The 21,217-nt window shown below is 38.6% G+C and overlaps 1 protein-coding gene across 2 annotated transcripts in view; it reads left to right on the top strand.

Annotated features, from left to right (window-relative positions):
- kif5aa (kinesin family member 5A, a) overlaps positions 1 to 21,217 on the top strand; it is a 53,545-nt gene that overhangs the window by 29,135 nt on the left and 3,193 nt on the right. Inside the window, exons 16-29 of one of the 2 annotated variants that reach the window (XM_049485781.1) lie at positions 1,646 to 1,792; positions 3,589 to 3,777; positions 3,967 to 4,084; positions 4,985 to 5,046; positions 5,345 to 5,448; positions 7,051 to 7,152; positions 8,456 to 8,516; positions 9,775 to 9,846; positions 10,587 to 10,691; positions 12,212 to 12,428; positions 12,527 to 12,668; positions 20,558 to 20,622; positions 20,738 to 20,765; positions 20,857 to 20,948. In XM_049485781.1, the coding sequence (XP_049341738.1) occupies positions 1,646 to 1,792; positions 3,589 to 3,777; positions 3,967 to 4,084; positions 4,985 to 5,046; positions 5,345 to 5,448; positions 7,051 to 7,152; positions 8,456 to 8,516; positions 9,775 to 9,846; positions 10,587 to 10,691; positions 12,212 to 12,428; positions 12,527 to 12,668; positions 20,558 to 20,622; positions 20,738 to 20,765; positions 20,857 to 20,935 (1,491 nt within the window). In that variant the 3' untranslated portion in view covers positions 20,936 to 20,948. Of the gene's footprint in view, positions 1 to 1,645; positions 1,793 to 3,588; positions 3,778 to 3,966; positions 4,085 to 4,984; positions 5,047 to 5,341; positions 5,449 to 7,050; positions 7,153 to 8,455; positions 8,517 to 9,774; positions 9,847 to 10,586; positions 10,692 to 12,211; positions 12,429 to 12,526; positions 12,669 to 20,557; positions 20,623 to 20,737; positions 20,766 to 20,856; positions 20,949 to 21,217 lie in introns of both variants that reach the window. The other variant, XM_049485780.1, reaches the window with a different exon arrangement.

Below are 21,217 nucleotides of genomic sequence, written 5' to 3'. Positions count from 1 at the left end.
CTCTCTCTCTCTCGCCCTCGCGCTCTCCGCGTTGCTACTCCTTTCTCTCTCTGTATCTCTCTCTCTCTCTGTATCTCTCTCTCTCTCTCTCTCTCTGTATCTCTCTCTCTCTCTGTATCTCTCTCTCTCTCTCTCTCTCTCTCTCTCTGTATCTCTCTCTCTCTCTCTCTCTGAAAAAAAAAATTTATTTATTTTTGGGTGCAGATACTCAAAGGCTAACAGGGCTAAATGTACACTGGCTAATTTTCTAGCTGGACAAGCGAAACTTGCTGTGTGGAAATCTTTCAGGCTGAAGTCTGAGGGTCGGTCTGTGCAGGTGGTTCAGCTGTTCCAGGCTTTAGTGGAGTCGCGTATCAGGATGGAGTATGTGTTTTATAAAGACTCTTATAATGTTTCTGGTTTTGAGGAGAAATGGTGTATAAATGGCAGCATAGCAGCTGTTGAGGATACAGGTGTGTTACAATTTCACTGGTGAACTATGTGTGTGTTTGTGCTGGTGTATAAGTGTTTTGTTTCTGTTTTGGGTTTTCTTAGCATGTGAACTAGTTGTTTAAATAAAAGGGGTTTTAAAAGTCAAAAGTCTCTCTCTCTCTGTATCTCTCTCTCTCTCTGTATCTCTCTCTCTCTCTCTCTCTCTCTGTATCTCTCTCTCTCTCTCTCTCTCTCTCGCCCTCGCGCTCTCCGCGTTGTTACTCCTTTCTCTCTCTGTATCGCTCTCTCACGCTCCGCGCTCTCCGCGTCGTTGCCAGTATGTTATTAACTAGCCAACGTTCATTTACAGTGATGTCTGCCGTTCATGACAAATAATGTGAACTAATTCACGTTCAAGTTCTTTATTAAAAAATGTGTTGCGTTCAGTTCAACGCTCACGACAAAATGAGCGTGTTCAATGAACGCGTTCTTTGGAACTCGTTCACGCTGATTTTTTCGTTTGCCCAAGCCATGTAGGAGACACGGAAACCATGTGGAAGAAGGTGCTGTGTTCGGATGAGACCAAACTTTAACTTTAGAAGTGTGACAAAATGGGTACAAATTCAAAGGGGTATGAATACTTTTGCAAGCCACTGTACACATACCCATACTGCTTAAAAATCACACATAACACTTTATTGTAATTGCAGCCGTTCCAGTTAAGCTACTTTAAACAATATTTTAAACAAAAAATACATGTTTTTACCATGTTTCTGATCCCAGGTAACATTCTCACTGTGGGGCTTCTGTGTGCCTGTGTGTATAATCCAGATGTTTATCCCTTCGTGATCCCATCACTGATCCAGATTGGGCCGATCACAGAAATGTGATGCTTATGTTTTAAGGACGTTTTAACCCTTTTCTTGTCATAAGTACCTTAGAGAACTTCGTTAATCATCTTATAATGAGAATATCTTGAGGCTAATTACAGTACCTTAAGAGATATAAGGCCCTAAAGCTCTTAAAATACTGTCAGCAATAATGTGTCAATATTTATGACCTCGATTACCTCACAGTTTATTCAAGAATTGTAAGTATTTGAAATTTCTCCAGAGTTTTAGAGTGCATGCTAACTGTGCAATCATTTTTACGACTGAAGGGATAAAGAGGGAATGTCTGTGACAAATTCATTACTTTATATTTTCTCTTTATTCTTTTTCCTCTATTTTTCTAGGCCTGTCTAATCGAGCTGGAGGCTGAACTGGCTCAGATGCAGGAAGTGAGCTCTCAGCAGAGGAAGCGGATCGCCGATGTGTTGAATGGGCTCATGCGCGACTTGAGTGAATTCAGCAACATCGTGGGCAATGGAGAAATCAAGCTGGTAATTCTTTCAAAGAGATTCAAAGAGATGATGACAGTGTGACACTTTTTGTCACATGCTCTGTGATTAAGTCGTCTAAATGAATCTAATTTATTACGTTTTGCTAAGGAAGTATTTTAAACTGTTTAATTCAATTAATGAATGAGTCAATTAGAAATTACGTTCCTCCGGAACCATGGTGCAACATGGAACAACAAACAATTGACAACATAAAATGCAGGAGTGACGAAAGTGCAACAAAAAAATGATAACACTAAATAACAGTAAATACAATAATTACAAAAGACGAGACAATTTAAAAGACAGGACAGTGCAGTACCGATACGGTATAATAAAGTGTATAGTGAGGATAAGGTGCAGAGATGTGTAACATACTGTGACATATAGAACATATATAATCACAGCAGTTTTTGAGGTAGATCGTTTATAGTTTTTTGAGAGTGGCAGCAAATATTGCTGATAGGAATAAAGACATTTCAGTCTCTGTGTGCTGAGTGGGTGGGTGTCTGTGTGTGTGGGTGAAGTTCAGTCTTTGTGTGTGTAAAGGGTGGTGGGGGGGGTTCAGTTCAGTTTTGAGTGAGTGTGTTGGGTGGGGTGGGGTTCAGCTCTGTCTCTGTGCGTTGAGGAGTCTGACTGCCTGGTGGAAGAAGCTATTGCAGAGTCTAGTAGTAGAGGCTCGGATGCTCCTGTATCTTCTGCCAGATGGCATCAGAGCGAAGAGTCCGTGTGTGGGATGTGTGGGGTCGTCCACAATGCTGGTGGATTTGCGTATGCAGCTTGTGGTGTAGATCTCGGTGATGGAGGGAAGAGAGATTCCGATGATAACTGGTATAGACTCCAGGCTATAGTCTTTAGACCAAAATTATGACCTGAAATGAACAAAATATTAACTTATTATCACTTCCAAACTACTTCTTAAACAGGGTATGTGCAGTAACAAAATCAGATGTACTTTAATTAGCATCAATCCGTCTTAAAAAATTACTTTTGTCGTCCAAGGTTAAATTATACTACTTCTCAACACAGGGCCCTTCACAAGTTCCCTACCACATTATTAATTGGTTTGTCTTTGTTGCTCTGCATGATGGTGGGAATGTGTGGGTGGGAACACGAGGCTCTGTGGACCAATTAGGTGCGCAACTGTCGACGGTGTAGGGTATGGTGTAGGGGGCAGCTTGGGTAAGGCATTGGTACGGTGTAGTGTATGATGTAGGGAGCTGTGTAGGATACAGTGTAAGGTGCGGCATAGGGTACGTGTTAGGTACGATGTTTGGTACAGTGTAAAGGCAGGGGTCGACAATTGAGTTTGGCTGCGGGTTAGACATTTTCTGAGCCATTACAGGGGCCAAAAAAATAAAAAATCTGTTTTGGAAAATGAAGTGTAATGGGATGGAGTGCTGCTACAGACTAGTAGCTCTCCAGCCCAGAGGGTTGTTGAACCCAATTGCAGAACAGTTGATCTCAACGCACGTAAACTAATGTAAAAATGTAAAAAATAAATAAATAAACACACCAGTCCTCACAAGGGGATCGAACCCATGTCGTCAAGGTTGTGGAGAAAAAAAAATGTCCTTATAAGAAGATCAGGAGCCCATGAACAGACGGAAAAAAAGGGCCGAAACTAAAGTCTCACCAAGCGCAACAGAGAGAGAGGGGAGGCATCTAAACAAAGGCTGGCCGGAGATATTTTATCTGTGTCTTTTTCAATTTATGTTTTTTGTAATATTTGATCTTATTGTTTGATTGTAATCATAAGCATATAATTATTAAGTTATCTCTGTCTCTCTCTGTTTTAGCCGGTGGAGATCAGTGGGGCTATAGAGGAGGAGTTCACCGTGGCCAGGCTGTACATCAGCAAGATCAAATCGGAGGTGAAGTCGATGGTGAAGCGGTGCAGGCAGCTGGAGAGCATGCAGCTGGAGTGCCATCGCAAGATGGAGGAAACCAGCCGTGAACTGTCTTCCTGCCAGCTGCTCATCTCGCAGGTGTGTGTGTGTGTGTGTGTTTATGTGGAGCTTTGGTAACTTTCAGTTTTATTTTAAAGTGTTAAAATGTAAGATCAATACATTATATGTATGTATATTTTGTTTTGTCTGGTTCATAGAATTGCTAACTAATTCCTTTGCTAGTGTTTTACCACCCTTTTATTTATTTATTTTTTTTGGTGTGTGTAGCATGAGGCCAAGATCCGCTCTCTCACCGAGTACATGCAGAATGTGGAGCAGAAGAAGAGACAGCTGGAGGATAACTATGATGCTCTGAGTGAGGAGCTGTCTCTGTTGCAGAATCCAAGTAAGACTGAAATGTTTACAGTTTCTAAGATGGCTTAGCCAATCAGATTTCAGTTTATTAGACATCCCTTTGATTGTATAAATTATAAATAAATTAAATTGGGTACAATGTTTTTAAAATATTTATTATTATTATTTATATTGACAAGAAATTGACTGTATTTAGTTAAAAAACTAAAAAAAAAGTTTATTATCCTATTATTAAATAGGATTATTATATAACATTAACCCTTGTGTGGTGTTCTGGTCTGTGGGACCCGTTATCATTTTTCATCAAATGATACTAAAAAAATATTTTTTGTAACTCAAACTCATTGGCATTGGCTCATTTTTTGTGAAAAATATATATCAAAACACATTTTCGATAAACACACACTTTACACCCCCCCCCCCCCCTACACATTTATATTACATACAGTATGTTTGGCCAGGGGTTAATAAACATTGCTTCATTTGTAAAGGAGCGCCGTGTGCGTACACTTCCCTCGTTACACACACAAATTAAACACGCTGCAGCGCAAACCCAGCAATCAAACCATCAATAAACAGAATAAAGAATAAAATCACTTTGCTGTTCCTTTAAATGAGCTGCTGGTGTATCTTCACAGCAGGAACGTGCAGGTTAGTATCCTTCGCTGAGATGCGCAAAAGCACCGCACTGTTAAGATACCAATGCGCCAAAGTCAGAACACACCTGCCTCTTAAAGAAAATGACGTCTTGCACACTAATTGGTTTCTTTCATGTTCTGCTCAAAACAAACCCATAATTAATTATTAATTACTAATGAGAATTAGTACATGCATTTTACGCATGTTTACATATTTTACGCAACGTGTAATTTTCAGAAACAAGCATGCAGTTTGAGATGTAAGGGGTTAATATATTGCTACTCTGCAACAGGCAGCACTGCAGAGCAGCAGGACGGAGAAGAAAAGCCTGAGCCAGAGGAGACTGATGGAAAGGTAAGTGCTTGTTATGCTTTTTTCTGGTTAACTGACCTGGAAAAGCCGGACTGATATCAACATTGATACGAACACTGAAAGCTTTGAAAGTCACTGTATAGATTCCAGTGTCCAAAGTGGCTTCAAACTTTTAGAATATGAAAGTTAAATTGTTAGTTACTGCATGGAAGGATTGCATGATGCTTGTTATTCAATGCTTGAGTCTCTGTATCTCCGTAATGTAATTTGATGTCTACTTGAGATATACGATGATATGAATTTCTTTGTCTCTCCTCCTGTGTTTGTGTTTTCCCAGAAGGCAGCGCGCCGTCCTTCAGGCCATCGTGAGCCTCGTCAGACTCAGCTCAGCCGTCTTCGGGATGAGATCAACGAGAAACAACGCCTCATTGATGAGCTCACTGAGTAAGAGAACCAAAAAATGTAATGTAAAATTTACATCTAGAAAACGTTCCCTTGTGTCAAACATAGATGATCAGTCAATGTGTTTGGTATCTTTAAACAGTTAGCATATTTTAGCAGTAATACACTCGAGGTTTGTGGTATAACATGTAATAATGCTACTATTATATTACTATATTCCTACAACCCAGCACAGCAGCGCAAATATTACACGTTATAGCACGAACCTTGAATGTATTATTCAGATTATACCACGCTTCTATTATCGCAGTTTACTGAAAGAGGCATATTGCTATCTTGACAACAGAAAACACAGGTGCACCCCTGACTGATGTTCATTGCTATCTTGGCAGTGTATCTTCTTACGTACACATGGACATGCAGCAGTGCACAAACCCAACTTTTACATCAACAATAAACAGAATAAAGGAGCGTTAACAAGCAGGTGAAAATGTGAAGGAGCTATGTCCCTAGAATTAGTTTTTGCAGGGTAGGATGTGTACAAGTCAGTTTAAACAGACAACTCAAGGGTTAAACACATATGGGTTATTATTAGGGGTTAATCACAACAATATTCTGTAAACGGAGTCACGCAGCTGCGAGCAGTGAATGCTGCACATGCTGTGCTCAGTGTGTGAACAGCATGGAGCAGCAGAGACTGCGTTTTTTCATAGCAGTATATTATCCAGCTAATATATCAGAATAAACAGCGGTTTAGCTCAATTAAAAAGAAGTATATTTGATAGATCGGATTGAGAAACTGTGCATTGGGTGGGGCAGATTATGGCAGAAGTTGGGGTCAAAATTGGTGGCATAATTAACTTGCATAAAAAAAATAATAACGCCTTACTTATTACAGATTAATAACGTGAGTTAATGCTTAAATGTTGACAGTCCTAGTTTACATATATTACTGTCAGTGGCATGCAGTTAATATAGTGGGTACCCCTTACCCCACACATAGATTTATATTAGAACTACAAATTTTTTGTTATATGAGCTTAATGCACATTAACAGCCCAAAAATACAACTACAAACTACAAAATCAATGCTTAATGTTCCTACAAGTACAGCCGGCCAACAAACATCACACAATGCGTGGCCCCTTCAGTACAGCGCTGAGAAGAGGTTAGACGGTCATGGCCCCGCCCCCCGGAGTGAAAATCATGAATCTGATTGGTTGGATTGTCCTGGGACTTTGCTAATATACTCATTACTACACCCTTCCAAAAATTAGCAGGAGGGTCACGCAGACACATAGGGGGCAGAAGCCATTTTAAAAAGCTTTGATTGGTTAGAACAGCTGTCAGTCAGATAAGAGTCCTGTAGCAACTAAAAAAAACACAGACTAATGCTTTGAATTAGTTGCTGTTTTTTATTTTAGTTAATTTATAAAATAATTTCTTATAGTTTACAATAGCTCTAAAATATATTTCCTGATTAAATATTATGTAATGATTTACATGCACCTATTGTGACCCCTTCTCTAAAGGGTTAGAAGGTCCTCCCCCCCACCATTAATTACTGTCAGGAAATCGCTTATATGTGTAGTGCTTCATTCACTAATATAACTAATGTAAACCATGTGTATCCTCTCCCTGCAGTAAGAACCTGGCTCTGGAGCTGGAGCTGGCCCATGTGCGATCTGACTTCAGCAACCTGAAGATGCAGGAGGACACCAAGAGTGCTCGCTTGGAGCAGCTATCGTAAGTTTCTTATGAAGCATAGTGAGATAAATAATATTTATTCAGGTTTTTCCGCTCATATGTTACACAGAGGTAAGAATTGTTCCTGAGTACTACTTTCTGCTGCCTGTTATTCCTGTCTTAGACTCAATCAGGTCAGAGAAACATACCATAAGTGTTTTACATGTCTGTTATTGTGTAAATCTGGATTAAATCATGACTGTATTTCTCCACATCAACACACAAATAGAGTGATAACAGAGGGATATGTGGTTAACTGCAGGATTGTGGGTAGTATGTGATGTGGAATATGCTGTGAGTTTATAGCAGTGGCGTGCAGTGAATATAGTGGGTACCCCTTCTGCAACCACACCCCATACCCCCCCACCCCGCCGCCGGCCGACCGACACATATAAATATTATAATAACTACATATTCTCTCTCTTGACTTAGTTATATTAACTTAATACAAATCAACAGCCCACAAATACAACAGCTACAAACTACAGAAGTATACAATAGACCCAACAATCAACGCTTAATTTACCTACAAGTACAACCGTTCAACAAATATCACTCATTTGTATGTCTACAGTACACAAGAGCAGCCAAAACTCTAAGTACACACAAAAACTCACCAGTCAGGCGGTCTATTATTGTGATTTAGTTGCACATTGAAGGACAGCCTTTAAAAAGGCTTTTTAATATAATATGACACAATATTTGTCTCATTTGCAGCCGCAATTCCATGATAGTTCTCTAACTATTGAATTAATCCAGCATGAGCTCCGTTTATGACTAACAGCATAAACAGCATCACCACAGCGCTGAGAAGGGGTTACACAGCCATGGCCCCGCCCCCGGAGTGAATATCATGAATCTGATTGGTTAGACTGTCCTTCGACTTTGCTAATAGATTCATTACTACACCCTTCTCAAAATCAGGAGAAGGGTCCACGCAGTCACAAGGGGGCAGAAGTCATTTTAAAAAGCTTTGATTGGTTAAAACCGATCAAAAAGAGTCATGTAGCTAGTAAAAAAAAACACAGGCTAATGCTTTGAATTAAAATAAAATAAAATAATAACATAAATTATTACACTTACAATAGCTATAATATATATTTCCTGCTTAAAAATTATGTAATTATTTACATGCATTTATTGTCACCCCTTCTCTGAAGGGTTAGAAGGGCCTCACTGCACACCACTTTATAAAGACATGTAGAGAAGGCCATTGCTTTTTGCTTTTTAGTGTGCAGTCATGTGTGTGTCTACGTTAACCCATTAATGGATGGATAATGGAACTCTGCATTCACCCTTGCAGCTTCCAGCAGGAGAGGCATGAGCAGTCTAAACAGGATCTCAAGGGCCTGGAGGAGACTGTCGTGAGTAACTCCTTTATTTATCTCTCACGTGTTGTTGCTTCTTCTTCTCTTTGATCTTGCAACTTGAGCTTTTGATGGAAGGACACATACTCTTCTAATTTAAAGTTGGTGTATGTATGGTGTATAGCGCTAAAATGCTAAGGATTAGCAGTTAATACAAACTTACACTATTAAGCAAAATGGTCTTTTATTTTTTCAATCATTTGTTTATTGATTTTCATTCTTTATTAAAATCTGCTTTTTACCCGCCAAAACTAAGTCGAGCGTGACCAATAATAAAAAGTACACATTATATGTATATCTATAAATTAGCACATATGTACACATGTACAGAGGTTGAACAATGAAACGGAAACACCTGCCATTTTAGTGTGGGAGGTTTCATGGCTAAATTGGAGCAGTCTGGTGGCTAATCTTCATTAATTACACATTGCACCAGTAAGAGCGGTAAGAGTGTGAAGGTTCAATTAGCAGAGTAAGAGCACTCAGCACAGTTCTGCTCAAAATATTGCAATGCACACAACATTATGGGTGACATACCAGAGTTCAAAAGAGGACAAATTGTTGGTGCACGTCTTGCCGGCGCATCTGTGACCAAGACAGCAAGTCTTTGTGATGTATCAAGACTTTGTGATGTATCAAGACTTTGTGATGTATCAAGGTAATGTCAGCATACCACCAAGAAGGACCAACCACATCCAACAGGATTAACTGTGGACGCTGTAAGAGGAAGCTGTCTGAAAGGGATGTTCGGGTGCTAACCCGGATTGTAACCAAAAAACATAAAACCACGGCTGATCAAATCACGCAGAATTCAATGTGCACCTCAACTCTCCTGTTTCCACCAGAACTGTCCGTCACCACAATAAATTATTGTGGTCTAAAACCAGGAGTTTCAGTTTCATTGTCCAACCCCTGTATGCACACATGTGTGTATATATATATATATATATATATATATATATATATATATATATATATATATATATATATATATACACACACACACACCTATATGTATATACATATATACACATACAACAATACTACTACTATTGCTAGTAGTGTAAATAATAATAATAATTCATTAGAAGAAGTATTCACAAACATTTGGACATAAAGTGGACATAGTAGCAGTGTTGTAGTAGTAGTTGCCAAAAAAGCATCTCCAGGAAACACATATTATTATATTCTCTCTCTCTCACATCATACTACCTCTCTCACACTCTCTCATCTCTGTCTGGCTGTTTGCTGATAGGCCCGTGAGCTCCAGACCCTCCACAACCTGCGCAAGCTGTTCGTTCAAGACCTCACGACTCGAGTTAAAAAAGTAAGCACCTGATGTCTCTGCAGAAAACGCACGCTAATAAAAGCAATATTGAAGGTGTGAAAGGTACAGAATTTGTATTTTTGCATGTTATCTGTGACATACAGTATGTACAGGTGGTGAGTACAGTAGCAGTTTGGACACACCTTTTTTTATTCAATGTTTTAAATTATTTATTTATTTATGTTCCTACATTGTAAATTAACGCTGAAGTGATCCATGAAATGAATATGAAGGAACACATAAGGAATCATGTACTAACTTAAAAGTTTTAAGTTATGTAGTAACTTAAAAACAAACCAAAATACTCAGTAAAGCATTTAGGAACTCTTATCTGGGGAGCTGTTAACTTGTGGTTTCTCAGGCTGGAACTCTTGCTGTTCCTCTCCTAGAGAGGTCCTGATGAGTGCCAGTTTCATCATAACGTTTCTGATGGTCTTGGGACTGAATTTGGATTTGTGATTGACTGACCTTCATTTCTTAAAGTATTTCATCTAAGCAAGAAGTGCTAGAAACTAAAATTAGCTGAAACATGTTCTGGTTTGTTTAACCTCTTTTTTATTTACTAAATAATTTCATGTATTTTTCTTCATAGTTTGGATGACTGTAGTATTAATCTGCCATGCAGAATTTTTTTAAATAATGATAAAACACTGAATTAACTGTACTTTACTGTATAAAACAATACATTTAATATGGGTTAATACATTTTTTCCTTCTTTTTAAACCTGCTTTTTGTCCAGAGTTCAGAAATTGGACCTGATGATAGTGGGGGGTCTAACACCCAGAAACAGAAGATTTCCTTTCTTGAAAACAACCTGGACCAGCTTACAAAAGTTCACAAACAGGTACGTTGCTGAACACTTGTGTAAGAAAAAAAAGAGGCGGAGAGTAAATAAATTTCCTCCTCTGCAGTAAAGAAAGGCAGTTTACAAACTGAGAAATACAGAAAATGCATCGCTAGATCAAAGTATTCTAATATTTTGTTTGTAAGTACTGTTATATTAGTTTATATGTAAAGATTGGTGGCAGACCAGTGATTCATTTTGTGGTGTCTTTAAACCCCACCCACTAAATAGCAGTGTTGTACTTTGTCGTTAGATCTTACTGAACTGATTGAAAAAAAAAGGACAATTTTTATTTATTCAGATTTTATATATATGATTTTTTATAAGAGTTTTTCTATCTCCTTGGTTACAGTATTGCAAAATGATGCAATATATTGAGTCGTAACTCCTGTATCATTGCCAAGTTTTATAGTTCTACCCCATTTTGCACTAGTAGTTCATTCACTAGTTCATTCATCTACTGTTTACGTATCTTTTGCACAGCTAAATTTAAATTATTATATAACTGTGTATTTGCACTTTCTGTATGGCTGACATCAGTTATCCTCACTTTTTTCACATCAACTGGTGTTCACTGTCTATTGTGTTCAACTGCACTACCTCCATTTTACATCACACACACACTAAAGACTGTACTTTTATACTTTTCATTTTTTTTTTTTGTTGTATTTATATGTATCATTATATTTTATCTTTTTGTAACTTTGTGTACTATACATACCTGCAGCTGGATGTCAGGGATCAATAAAGTATCTATCTATCTATCTATCTATCTATCTATCTATCTATCTATCTATCCATCCATCCATCCATCCATCCATCCATCTATCCATCTATCTATCTATCTATCTATCTATCTATCTATCTATCTATCTATCTATCTATCTATCTATCTATCTATCTATCTATCTATCCATCCATCCATCCATCCATCCATCCATCCATCCATCCATCCATCCATCCATCCATCCATCCATCCATCCATCCATCCATCCATCCATCCATCCATCCATCCATCCATCCATCCATCCATCCATCCATCCATCCATCCATCCATCCATCCATCCATCCATCCATCCATCCATCCATCCATCCATCCATCCATCCATCCATCCATCCATCCATCCATCCATCCATCCATCCATCCATCCATCCATCCATCCATCCATCCATCCATCCATCCATCTTGCCAATACTTAGCCTTAATTGCAAGTGAAAAAAAATGTAAACTGAGGCAGTAGAATAATATTGCGAGGTTTCAAAGATACATGACTTCTGCATCATGCAGTTCATATACATTTGGTCTTGTACATGTTTTACCAAAGTTTCATAGTGCAGTAGCTGGAGAGAGGAATTTAAGTGGAGTGGAATTTAATTTTGACATGATTATTTTGGGTACCAAATAAATATATATATTCCCACAATGCAAAAATGTTCAATAATTTTTAGTTCTGCATGAATTAATTGAATTTCAGGAGGTTATAAATTAAGCACTTCTCTTTTCTCTTATCTCCTTTTAGCTGGTACGTGATAATGCAGATCTGCGCTGTGAGCTTCCGAAGCTGGAGAAGCGTCTTCGCTCTACGGCTGAGCGCGTTCGGGCGCTGGAGACAGCACTGAAGGACGCTAAACAAGGTGCCATGAATGACCGCCGCCGCTACCAGCAGGAGGTGGAGCGAATCCGGGGCGCCATGCGCGTCAGCAACTCCATGCGCCGTCCACACACAGCTCAGATTGGTACAGCAGCTCAGTGGATTGCAGTTGATGGGTCTGTTTCTTAGCTTTCTCTTGAAAGTTGTGGAGGTTCATGTTTTATGTATTTTGTTTTCTCTCAGCAAAGCCAGTGAGGCCTGGTCACTACGCAGCCGCCACATCACCCACCACCTCCGTATCCGTGAGAGCCAGCGAGCCCGTCACATCCTACAGTAACGTCCTCTTCCAGAGAGAGGAGAAACCCGTTCACCAGAAAACCAACACGTGATTACTCTTCTCTTACCTTCTCCTCACAGCTCTTCTTTTCTCTTCTCTTCTCTTCTTCTCACAGCTCTTCTCTTCTCTTACCTTCTTCTCTTCTCTTCTTCTCTTACCTTCTCCTCACAGCTCTTCTCTTCTCTTCTCCTCACAGCTCTTCTTTTCTCTTCTCTTCTCTTCTTCTCACAGCTCTTCTCTTCTCTTACCTTCTCTTCTCCTCACAGCTCTTCTTTTCTCTTCTCTTCTCTTCTTCTCACAGCTCTTCTCTTCTCTTCTTCTCACAGCACTTCTCTTCTCTTACCTTCTCTTCTCCTCACAGCTCTTCTTTTTTCTTCTCTTCTCTTCTCCTCACAGCTCTTCTCTTCTCTTTACCATTCTTCTCTTTACCTCACAGCTGTTCTCTTCTCTTCTCTTTACCATTCTTCTCTTTACCTCACAGCTCTTCTCTTCTCCACACAACACTTCTCTTCTGCTCACAGCTCTTCTCTTCTTCACACAACACTTCTCTTCTGCTCACAGCTCTTCTCTTCTTCACACAACACTTCTCTTCTGCTCACAGCTCTTCTTTTCTTCACACAACTCTTCTCTTCTGCTTACAGCTCTTCTCTTCTTCACACAACTCTTCTTTTCTGCTCACAACTCTTCTCCACACAGCTCTTCTCTTCTTCACACAACTCTTCTCTTCTCCTCACAACTCTTCTCTTCACAACTCTTCACTTTTCTTCTCTTGACAGCTCTTCTCTTCTCCTCACAACTCTTCTTATCTCTTCTCTTTTCTTCTCTTCACAACTCTTCTCTTCTCCTCACAGCTCTTCTTATCTCTTCTCTTCTCTTTTCTTCTCCTCACAACTCTTCTCTTCTCCTCACAGCTCTTCTTATCTCTTCTCTTCTCTTTTCTTCTCCTCACAACTCTTCACTTTTCTTCTCTTGACAGCTCTTCTCTTCTCCTCACAACTCTTCTTATCTCTTCTCTTTTCTTCTCTTCACAACTCTTCTCTTCTCCTCACAGCTCTTCTTATCTCTTCTCTTCTCTTTTCTTCTCCTCACAACTCTTCTCTTCTTCTCACAGCTCTTCTCGTCTCAGCTCTTCTTGTTTCCTCACAGCTCTTTTCTTCATCTCTCAACTCTTCTTTTAGTTCTGCTTTTCTCTGCTCTTTTTTGCTCTTCTTATCTCTTCTGTGCTTTTTTTTGCTCGTCTCTTCTTTCTTTTTTTTTTTAATTATGTTTTTATTGTCATACAGAATCATACATGTCATTATGGGACATTTAAATCTTTGTGTGTGTATGTACGCATACACATACATCAAAAACAGACAGTGGTCAAACATTTCTGTAAGTCCCCATACTTAAAACTTTTTTTTTTTCCCTAAATATAATAAAAAGAATAGTGCCCACAATATCAAAACTATATACATACAGGGGGTGATCTTATCTGTACAGAGATATAGTTAGTTTGTGAATATGAAATCAGGCCTAAGGGGTGTGACATATTCGACCCATTTTTTCCAGTCTGAGAGGAATTGTCTCACTGTAAGATTAACAAAAGCAGTTATCTTCTCCATTTCATATATATCCATTATAATATCCATCCATGCATTTATAGTAGGACACTCCTGTGATAGCCACTTCCTAGTAAGAGTTTTCTTGGCAGCCACCAGCAATATGTTCATTAGATATTTATCCCTTTTCTCCCACTTTTGGGGTATGAGCCCAAAATATAAAGTCTTACTTTCTAAGGAAATTTCACATTCAAGTATCTCTTGTAGGGATTCATGTATCCTCTTCCAGTAGTCCTTAATACCGGGGCAGTCCCAGAATATATGGTAATGGGTAGCATTTAAATTTCCACAGTTCCTCCAGCACACTGGGGGGTTATTATCATAATGGGCCTTCTGAGAGGGAGTAACAAAATATCTTATCAGGTTTTTCCAACCAAACTCTCTCCAATACAGGGACCTAGTGCACTTCCATTGATATCTCCATATTGTTTTCCATTCTTCATCTGATATAGTTATCCCTCCTTCCCTCTCCCATTTAGTTTTAACATATAGAGTTGAATGTGGTTTTAAATCTGATAGGGCTCCATACAGACACGAAATAATTCTGCCACCGGTATCTGCATTATATTCTTTCCTGAACAAATCCAATTAGACCTGCACTCAACTCAGTTATATTTTGTGCCTTTGTTTTACAGTTTTTCCCAAATGTTTACACAAAAAATGTGGAACTATGCACACAAATCCAAAAACATGAAGCTCATGTGTCGACATTGTGACTCCAAACTGCTAAACTCTAAACACAATTTTATATGTTCTCACTCAAATATCATTCTAAATCACAGCTTTGCAAATCGCTAAACACAAATTTCATCATTTAGAACACCTTGGTCACCTAAGAATCACTGAGCTTCAAATACAAAACTCTAATTACCAAGTAGTCTCACACAAGTTGTAGCTATGTAAACTTAATTAGCAGAACGTTTCAATCATTTGTCAGAGTATAAAAGAGGCCTCATGTGACTGATACAGCCCTCCTATGTTGCCATCTGGGATAATGTAAGTTTCCACTGGGCAGCTCTGGTCAGTGATTGGTTCTCTAAATCCACAGTTTGTTGTGCTGCACCTTCCACCATATTCCCCATTTCTCAAACCAATAGAGGCCTCATGAAGTCAAAAACATAACCAAATACTTCTGATAACAGTGCTTTGAATTTATCTTGTCAGTGTTTATTTGATGCTCTGTAAGAGATAAGCATAAAATAGCTGTGTGAGGTGTTTTGGTGGAAGGAATCAGTTTTGCTGGAGATTTGTGGAGTTTTAACAAAGCAGTTAATAATTTGCAGTTTGTGTTTAGAGATTTGAGAAATTGAGCCAATTTTATAGAAATGCGTTTAAACATTTGGGAAAAACTGTAATAAAGTTTCGCATCTGTAAGTATCGATAAAAATCTTGTTTTTCTAACAAATATTTTTTTTTTAACTTTTCAAAACTAGGTAGTGCTCCTTCTTCCAGGATTGTACACAGTGCTGTTATTCCCTTGGTTGTCCAGTCCTTAAATCTGGAGTCCAGTTTATTTGGCGTAAAGTTAGAATCATATGCACACCATTTAAGAATTGCAATGTCTCCTTCTAATTTATATTCTTTTATAATCATTTTCCACACTTTAAGGGTCCATTTCACCCATGGATTATCAATGGTATTTATATAGTCTTGTAGTTTGTCATCTGCTAGGATTGTCTGTATGGGGATGGAGATGACTTTTTCTTCAATATTCTTCCAGTGTGCATTATATATTGGGTTGCACCAATATATAACAGCCCTCATTTGTGCTGCAAGGTAATAATCTCTCAGAGAGGGTAGACCCCAGCCCCCTTTTTCTTTAATTAGTTGTAAGGTTTTAAGGCGAACCCTAGGTCTTTTTCCTTGCCAAAAATATCTCGATATCATTTTATCCCATTCATCAAATTGGTTTTGGTTAATTTCTATAGGTAAGGTTTGGAATAAATATAATAATCTCGGTAGTACATTCATTTTAATGGATTCAATCCTTGAACTAAAACTAAAAAAAGGAATTAGATTCCATCTTGTGATATCCTCTTTAATTCTTTCATTAATAGGCTGATAATTATATTCTGATAATTTTGCAAGATCTTTTGGTATTGTAATCCCTAGATATTTCAGAGATTCTGTGTGCCATGTCAGAGGGTACCTATTTGTAATTGTTTCTGGTGGGTTTTGCTTACATTAATTTTATATCCTGAAAGTTGACCATATAGTTCAAACGACCGCATCAGGTGGGGTAAAGAATGTGTTGGCTGTGCTAGGTATACGAGGATATCATCGGCATAGCAAGCTAGTTTATGTTCTACCCCTTTAATTGTAATTCCAATAATGTCCTCCTTTTGTCTAATGAATTGGGCCAGTGGCTCCAAGTATAGAGCAAACAACTGGGGTGACCATGCACATCCCTGTCTAGAACCCCTTTCTATTGTAAAGCTATTTGATAAATGTCCGTTGATCTTAATCCTGGCTACTGGGTTATTATATAGGGCCTGTATAGTTGTAATAATTGTTTCGTGTAGGCCAAATCTGTGTAGAACTCTATAAAGAAAAATCCAGTTAACTGAATCGAATGCCTTTTCAGCATCAACACTCCTCACTATTGCTTTTATGTTGTTTTTTTGTATATGATCTATGACATGTAGGGATCTTCGTATATTGTCTTGTGTTTGGCGTTGTTTTACAAAGCCAGTCTGATCATTATGAATTAATCTGGGTAGAAACTCCTCTAGTCGTTTAGCCATAATAGAAGTAAAGAGTCTATAATCTCCATTTAGAACAGATATTGGTCTGTATGACCCACACTCTGTATTATCCTTGCCTTCCTTTAATATAGCTGAAATTACTGCTTCCTTCCAGCTAGGTGGTGTTTGTGCCTCTTTCAAAACCCAGTTCAGTGTAGGAAGCATAACCGGAATCAGTTCTTTACGGAATTCCTTGTACCATTCCGCTGTGAAACCATCCAGTCCTGGTGATTTGTTTAATTTGAGTTTACTGATTGCCGCATTTAGTTCGTCTTCAGTTATGTCGTTAATAAGCACTTCGTTTTGTTCATCATTTAAAGTAGGTAACTCCAATGAGTTCAAAAAAGCATCGATCTGGGTCACACTTCCACCTGGAATTTTTGAATATAGCGCTTTATAAAATGTTTCAAAGGCATCTTGAATTTCAGTTAGCTTGTGTTTTATTTTCTTCGTTCTTGGATCCTTAATTTTATGTACTGTATTTTCTATCTTTTTTTTCAATTTCCAAGCCAATATTTTCATTGATTTAGACCCGCTTTCATAATATCTCTGTTTTAGAAATTTTAGTTTTGTTTTAATTTCTTGTGTAGTCAAGCTATTAATTTCATATCTAATGTTCCTAATTTCCTCAAATATGTTTTGTGCCCCGCGTGACTTGTGTTTTTTTTCTAATTCCTTCAGTTTCCTTTGCAACTCCTCCATTCTCTGGTTCTTTATTTTTTTCTTATAAGTTGTTGTTGCTATAATTTTACCCCGTAGAACTGCCTTTAGGGTATCCCATAATATAGGCGGGGAAACCTCCCCGTTATCATTAAATTCCAAATAGTTTGTAATTTCTGTTTTAATTTGTTCCTTAAAGCAAGGGTCCTTATGTAAACTTGAATTTAGTCTCCAAATTGTAGTCTTTTGCCGAGTACCAAGGTCAACGTACAGATATATAGGCGCATGGTCACTTAGGTCTATTGTTCCAATTCCACAGGAGTGTATATTATCTTTGTCTGTTGCAAATGTTATAAAATAGTCTATCCTTGTGTAATGGGAATGAGGAGCAGAATAATAAGTATAATCCCGTCTGTTCGGAAATAGTTCTCTCCATACGTCTATTAAACCAACCTCCTTAAAAAGAGTGTTTATTTTCTTATGTAGTGTCTTTGGTTCATTGGTTTTTCCACTAGAAGAATCCAACTTAGGTTGTAGGTGTGTATTTAAGTCTCCTCCACATATTAAAATTCCTTCTGGAAGAAACTAAAGTCACTTCCTGGTGGTGCATAAATATTTAGTAAGGTGACTGGTTGTCCCTCTACTTTTCCCTGTACTAAAATAAATCTGCCCTCTTTATCCCCCATTTCCATTTTTTTCTCAAAATGTAACTTACTTGAGACAAGAATAGCAACTCCTCTCCTATGTCCAGATTTATATGAGGAGAAAAATAAATGAGTAAAGCCCATCCCCCTTAATTTTTCATGTTCCTTATCATTTAAGTGAGTTTCTTGTAGGTACACTACATGGGCTTGTTCTTTCTTCATTTTAGATATAATTTTCTTCCGTTTAATAGGGTTTAGCAGCCCATTTACATTGAAAGAAATAATCTTTACCTTATTACTAGCCATATGTGTTTACAGACTGGTGGCCAATTATACTCACAGATATAGAACTTGGTTGATCCACGCCCTGAATAAAAAAACAAAAAGAAAACCAATAACATTGAAACTCGAACGTGAACTTGAGTCTGGTTCCAAGGCTGGGATCTCAAATAATAGACCCTATATGGGGCTGGAAAAAACATCCAGCCGTGGGGGAAGGCCTCTACCATCTGTGTGTAGAGGGCCCCCACCGAAGCAGTCCCAACAAAAAGAGAAAAAAAACTGTCCATTAACTCCCATGTATTCCTCCCATGTATTTGTTACGATATTAGTAGGGGAAATTATATCAGAAATTATATTATATCAGAAAGCAATATAATGGCTTACTGTACGTAGGAAATGCAGTATCTTATGCATGGCAATGACAGGACAGCGTCATATATACATATTTGTGCGCTGTATTTTAGCTTGTCCGCATTTTCCAAGTCAATGGACTCGTATTTACTCGCCCAAAGTAGGTGAAGTCTGCCTTCTGAAGGTTCGTAACCTCTCTCGGATATTGCTCTCTCGCTCCTCCACCTGCCTCTGCTTTCTCAGTTCTCCCATTGTTGCCCGCGCAGAGCGGGAGAGCTGCTCGGTCAGGCTCTCTCTTGGTGTAGTCACGTTGACAGGGAATCCTCTGTCCTTCATATCTTTAGTCGCTTCCTCCACTGTGTGATATAGTTGTGTCCCGTCCTTGTAAAATACTCGCAGTTCCATACTGCTGGAGGATAGTCCTGGTCAAAGTATATTGGTCTCCCTTTCCAAAGCACTCTTTTCTGGCCCCATGCCTTGCGAAGGATTTCTTCCTTGGTTTTGTAGCGGAGAAATTTGATTATTATTGACCGCGGATTATCCTCGTTGCTCCCGGAGGGTCTCGGAGCGAGGGAGCGGTGTGCTCTCTCAATCTCCAGCTGGGTGCTCGTGGGTAGCTCCAGCGTTTGCCGTAGTAAAGTCTCGATAAACTCCACCATAGACAATCCCTCCTCTCCTTCTGCGACATTATATATCCTCAGATTCTCTCGCCGAGACCTGCCTTCCTGATCGAGCAGTTTGCTCTCTTGCTGGGTCACTACTTTTATCAGTTTGTCCAGAACTTGTTCGACATTTTGTACGCGACTCTCCGTCTTTTCAATCCGTGTCTCTGCCTGAGCTATTTTATGGTTGATATTGTTAAGCTCCGACTTGATATCAGATAACTGCTGCTTCGCATCTTTGCGAAAGTCCCGTATCTCCTCCAGAACTCTCTTGAGGATTAGCATTAGCTTCGTTACCTTGTGCTTGTGCGGAGCTGTTTTCTGCATTTTCCTCGTTTGTCGACTCCTCTGTAGTGCTTTTTTTGTTCACGTCCCTTTTCCCCATTCTTGCCCCACTTAGTAATATGAACTTGCAATTGTTTTAGCTGATTTAAAGGGGCGAAATGCTAGTTTTTCGGAGGAGCCGAGATCTTAGGCTGCCATTCAGGTGGATGACGTCACCGGAACCCCCTCTCGTCTCTTCTTTCAACTCTTTTTTTCTCCTTCTTATATTTTTTCTTTTTTATTTATTCACTCTATGATTCTCTTCTGCTTTCATCTCATATTTTCTTTCTTATCTTCTCTTAGTTGTAGTATCTCTTAATTTCTCAGCTCTGCTATTCTCTTGTCATGTTTTGTCTTTTCTTCTCTTCTCCTTGTTCTATTTTTTTTCATCTCCTTTCTTTTTATTACTTCTCATATTTGTTCTTTTCTCTTCGCACTACTTTTCTCCTTTCTTCTTATTACTTTACTTCTTATATTCCATCTCTTCTCTTCTCCACTTATTTTAGTTCTTACTTATTTGATCTTTTTTCATTTGTCTTTTTTCTACTCTTTACTTTTCATCTTTCTTCTTTTCTTTTCGCTTCTCTCCTCAAATTTAATCTTTTCTTATCTAAGCTTTGCTTTTCTCTTCTCTCCTTTTATTAACATCATTGCTCTTGTGTTTTGCAGAGTTGGCTACAGCACTGTGAGATCCATAGACATTCTGAGCTCCTACCCACTGGATGTTGAGAACGGTTAGTGTGACTGCCAGAACAGTGTGTGTGTGTGTGTGTGTGTGTGTACCTGTAAGAACCTTTATATCTCTTGGTGTGCACAGCCACTAACATTTATTTTCTGTTTTATCATCAGGGAACAGCACAGACATTAATGACAACAGGTATTACTTGTTGCTAAACATGTTTATTTTACTTAATATTTTCACTAAGTTCTGTTGGTGGTATGCTCAGTTTGATATTGTGTTGCTGTAGGAGCGATGTACACTGTGGAAGTATGGTGGAGGATCCATCCAGACACTACATCATGCAGCCGGAGACTGCAGCCAGTTAATCACCTTATACTGGTAAACACAATAATGTACAATGTTGTACATATACACACACACAAAACACAGTTCATAGATTTCAACTCAATTTCCACTCAATTATCAATAAATGTGTTCATTAAAATGATGTTGCATGGCCACTGTGCTTAGGGGTGAGTGCTTCACCCCTGTACTAATGTAGGAACTGGAAAAAGGACAAAGTTCTCAACAGATTTAGAGTCTAAATCTGTTTAAAAACTAAAAATAACACATGATGCCAGAAGAATGCAAAACTTGCCTGGAACCAG

This window comes from Astyanax mexicanus, chromosome 12 (genome assembly GCF_023375975.1).
Source record: "Astyanax mexicanus isolate ESR-SI-001 chromosome 12, AstMex3_surface, whole genome shotgun sequence".
NCBI classification, from domain to species: Eukaryota; Metazoa; Chordata; class Actinopteri; order Characiformes; family Acestrorhamphidae; genus Astyanax; species Astyanax mexicanus.
This window is presented reverse-complemented; position numbering and strand designations above follow the sequence as displayed.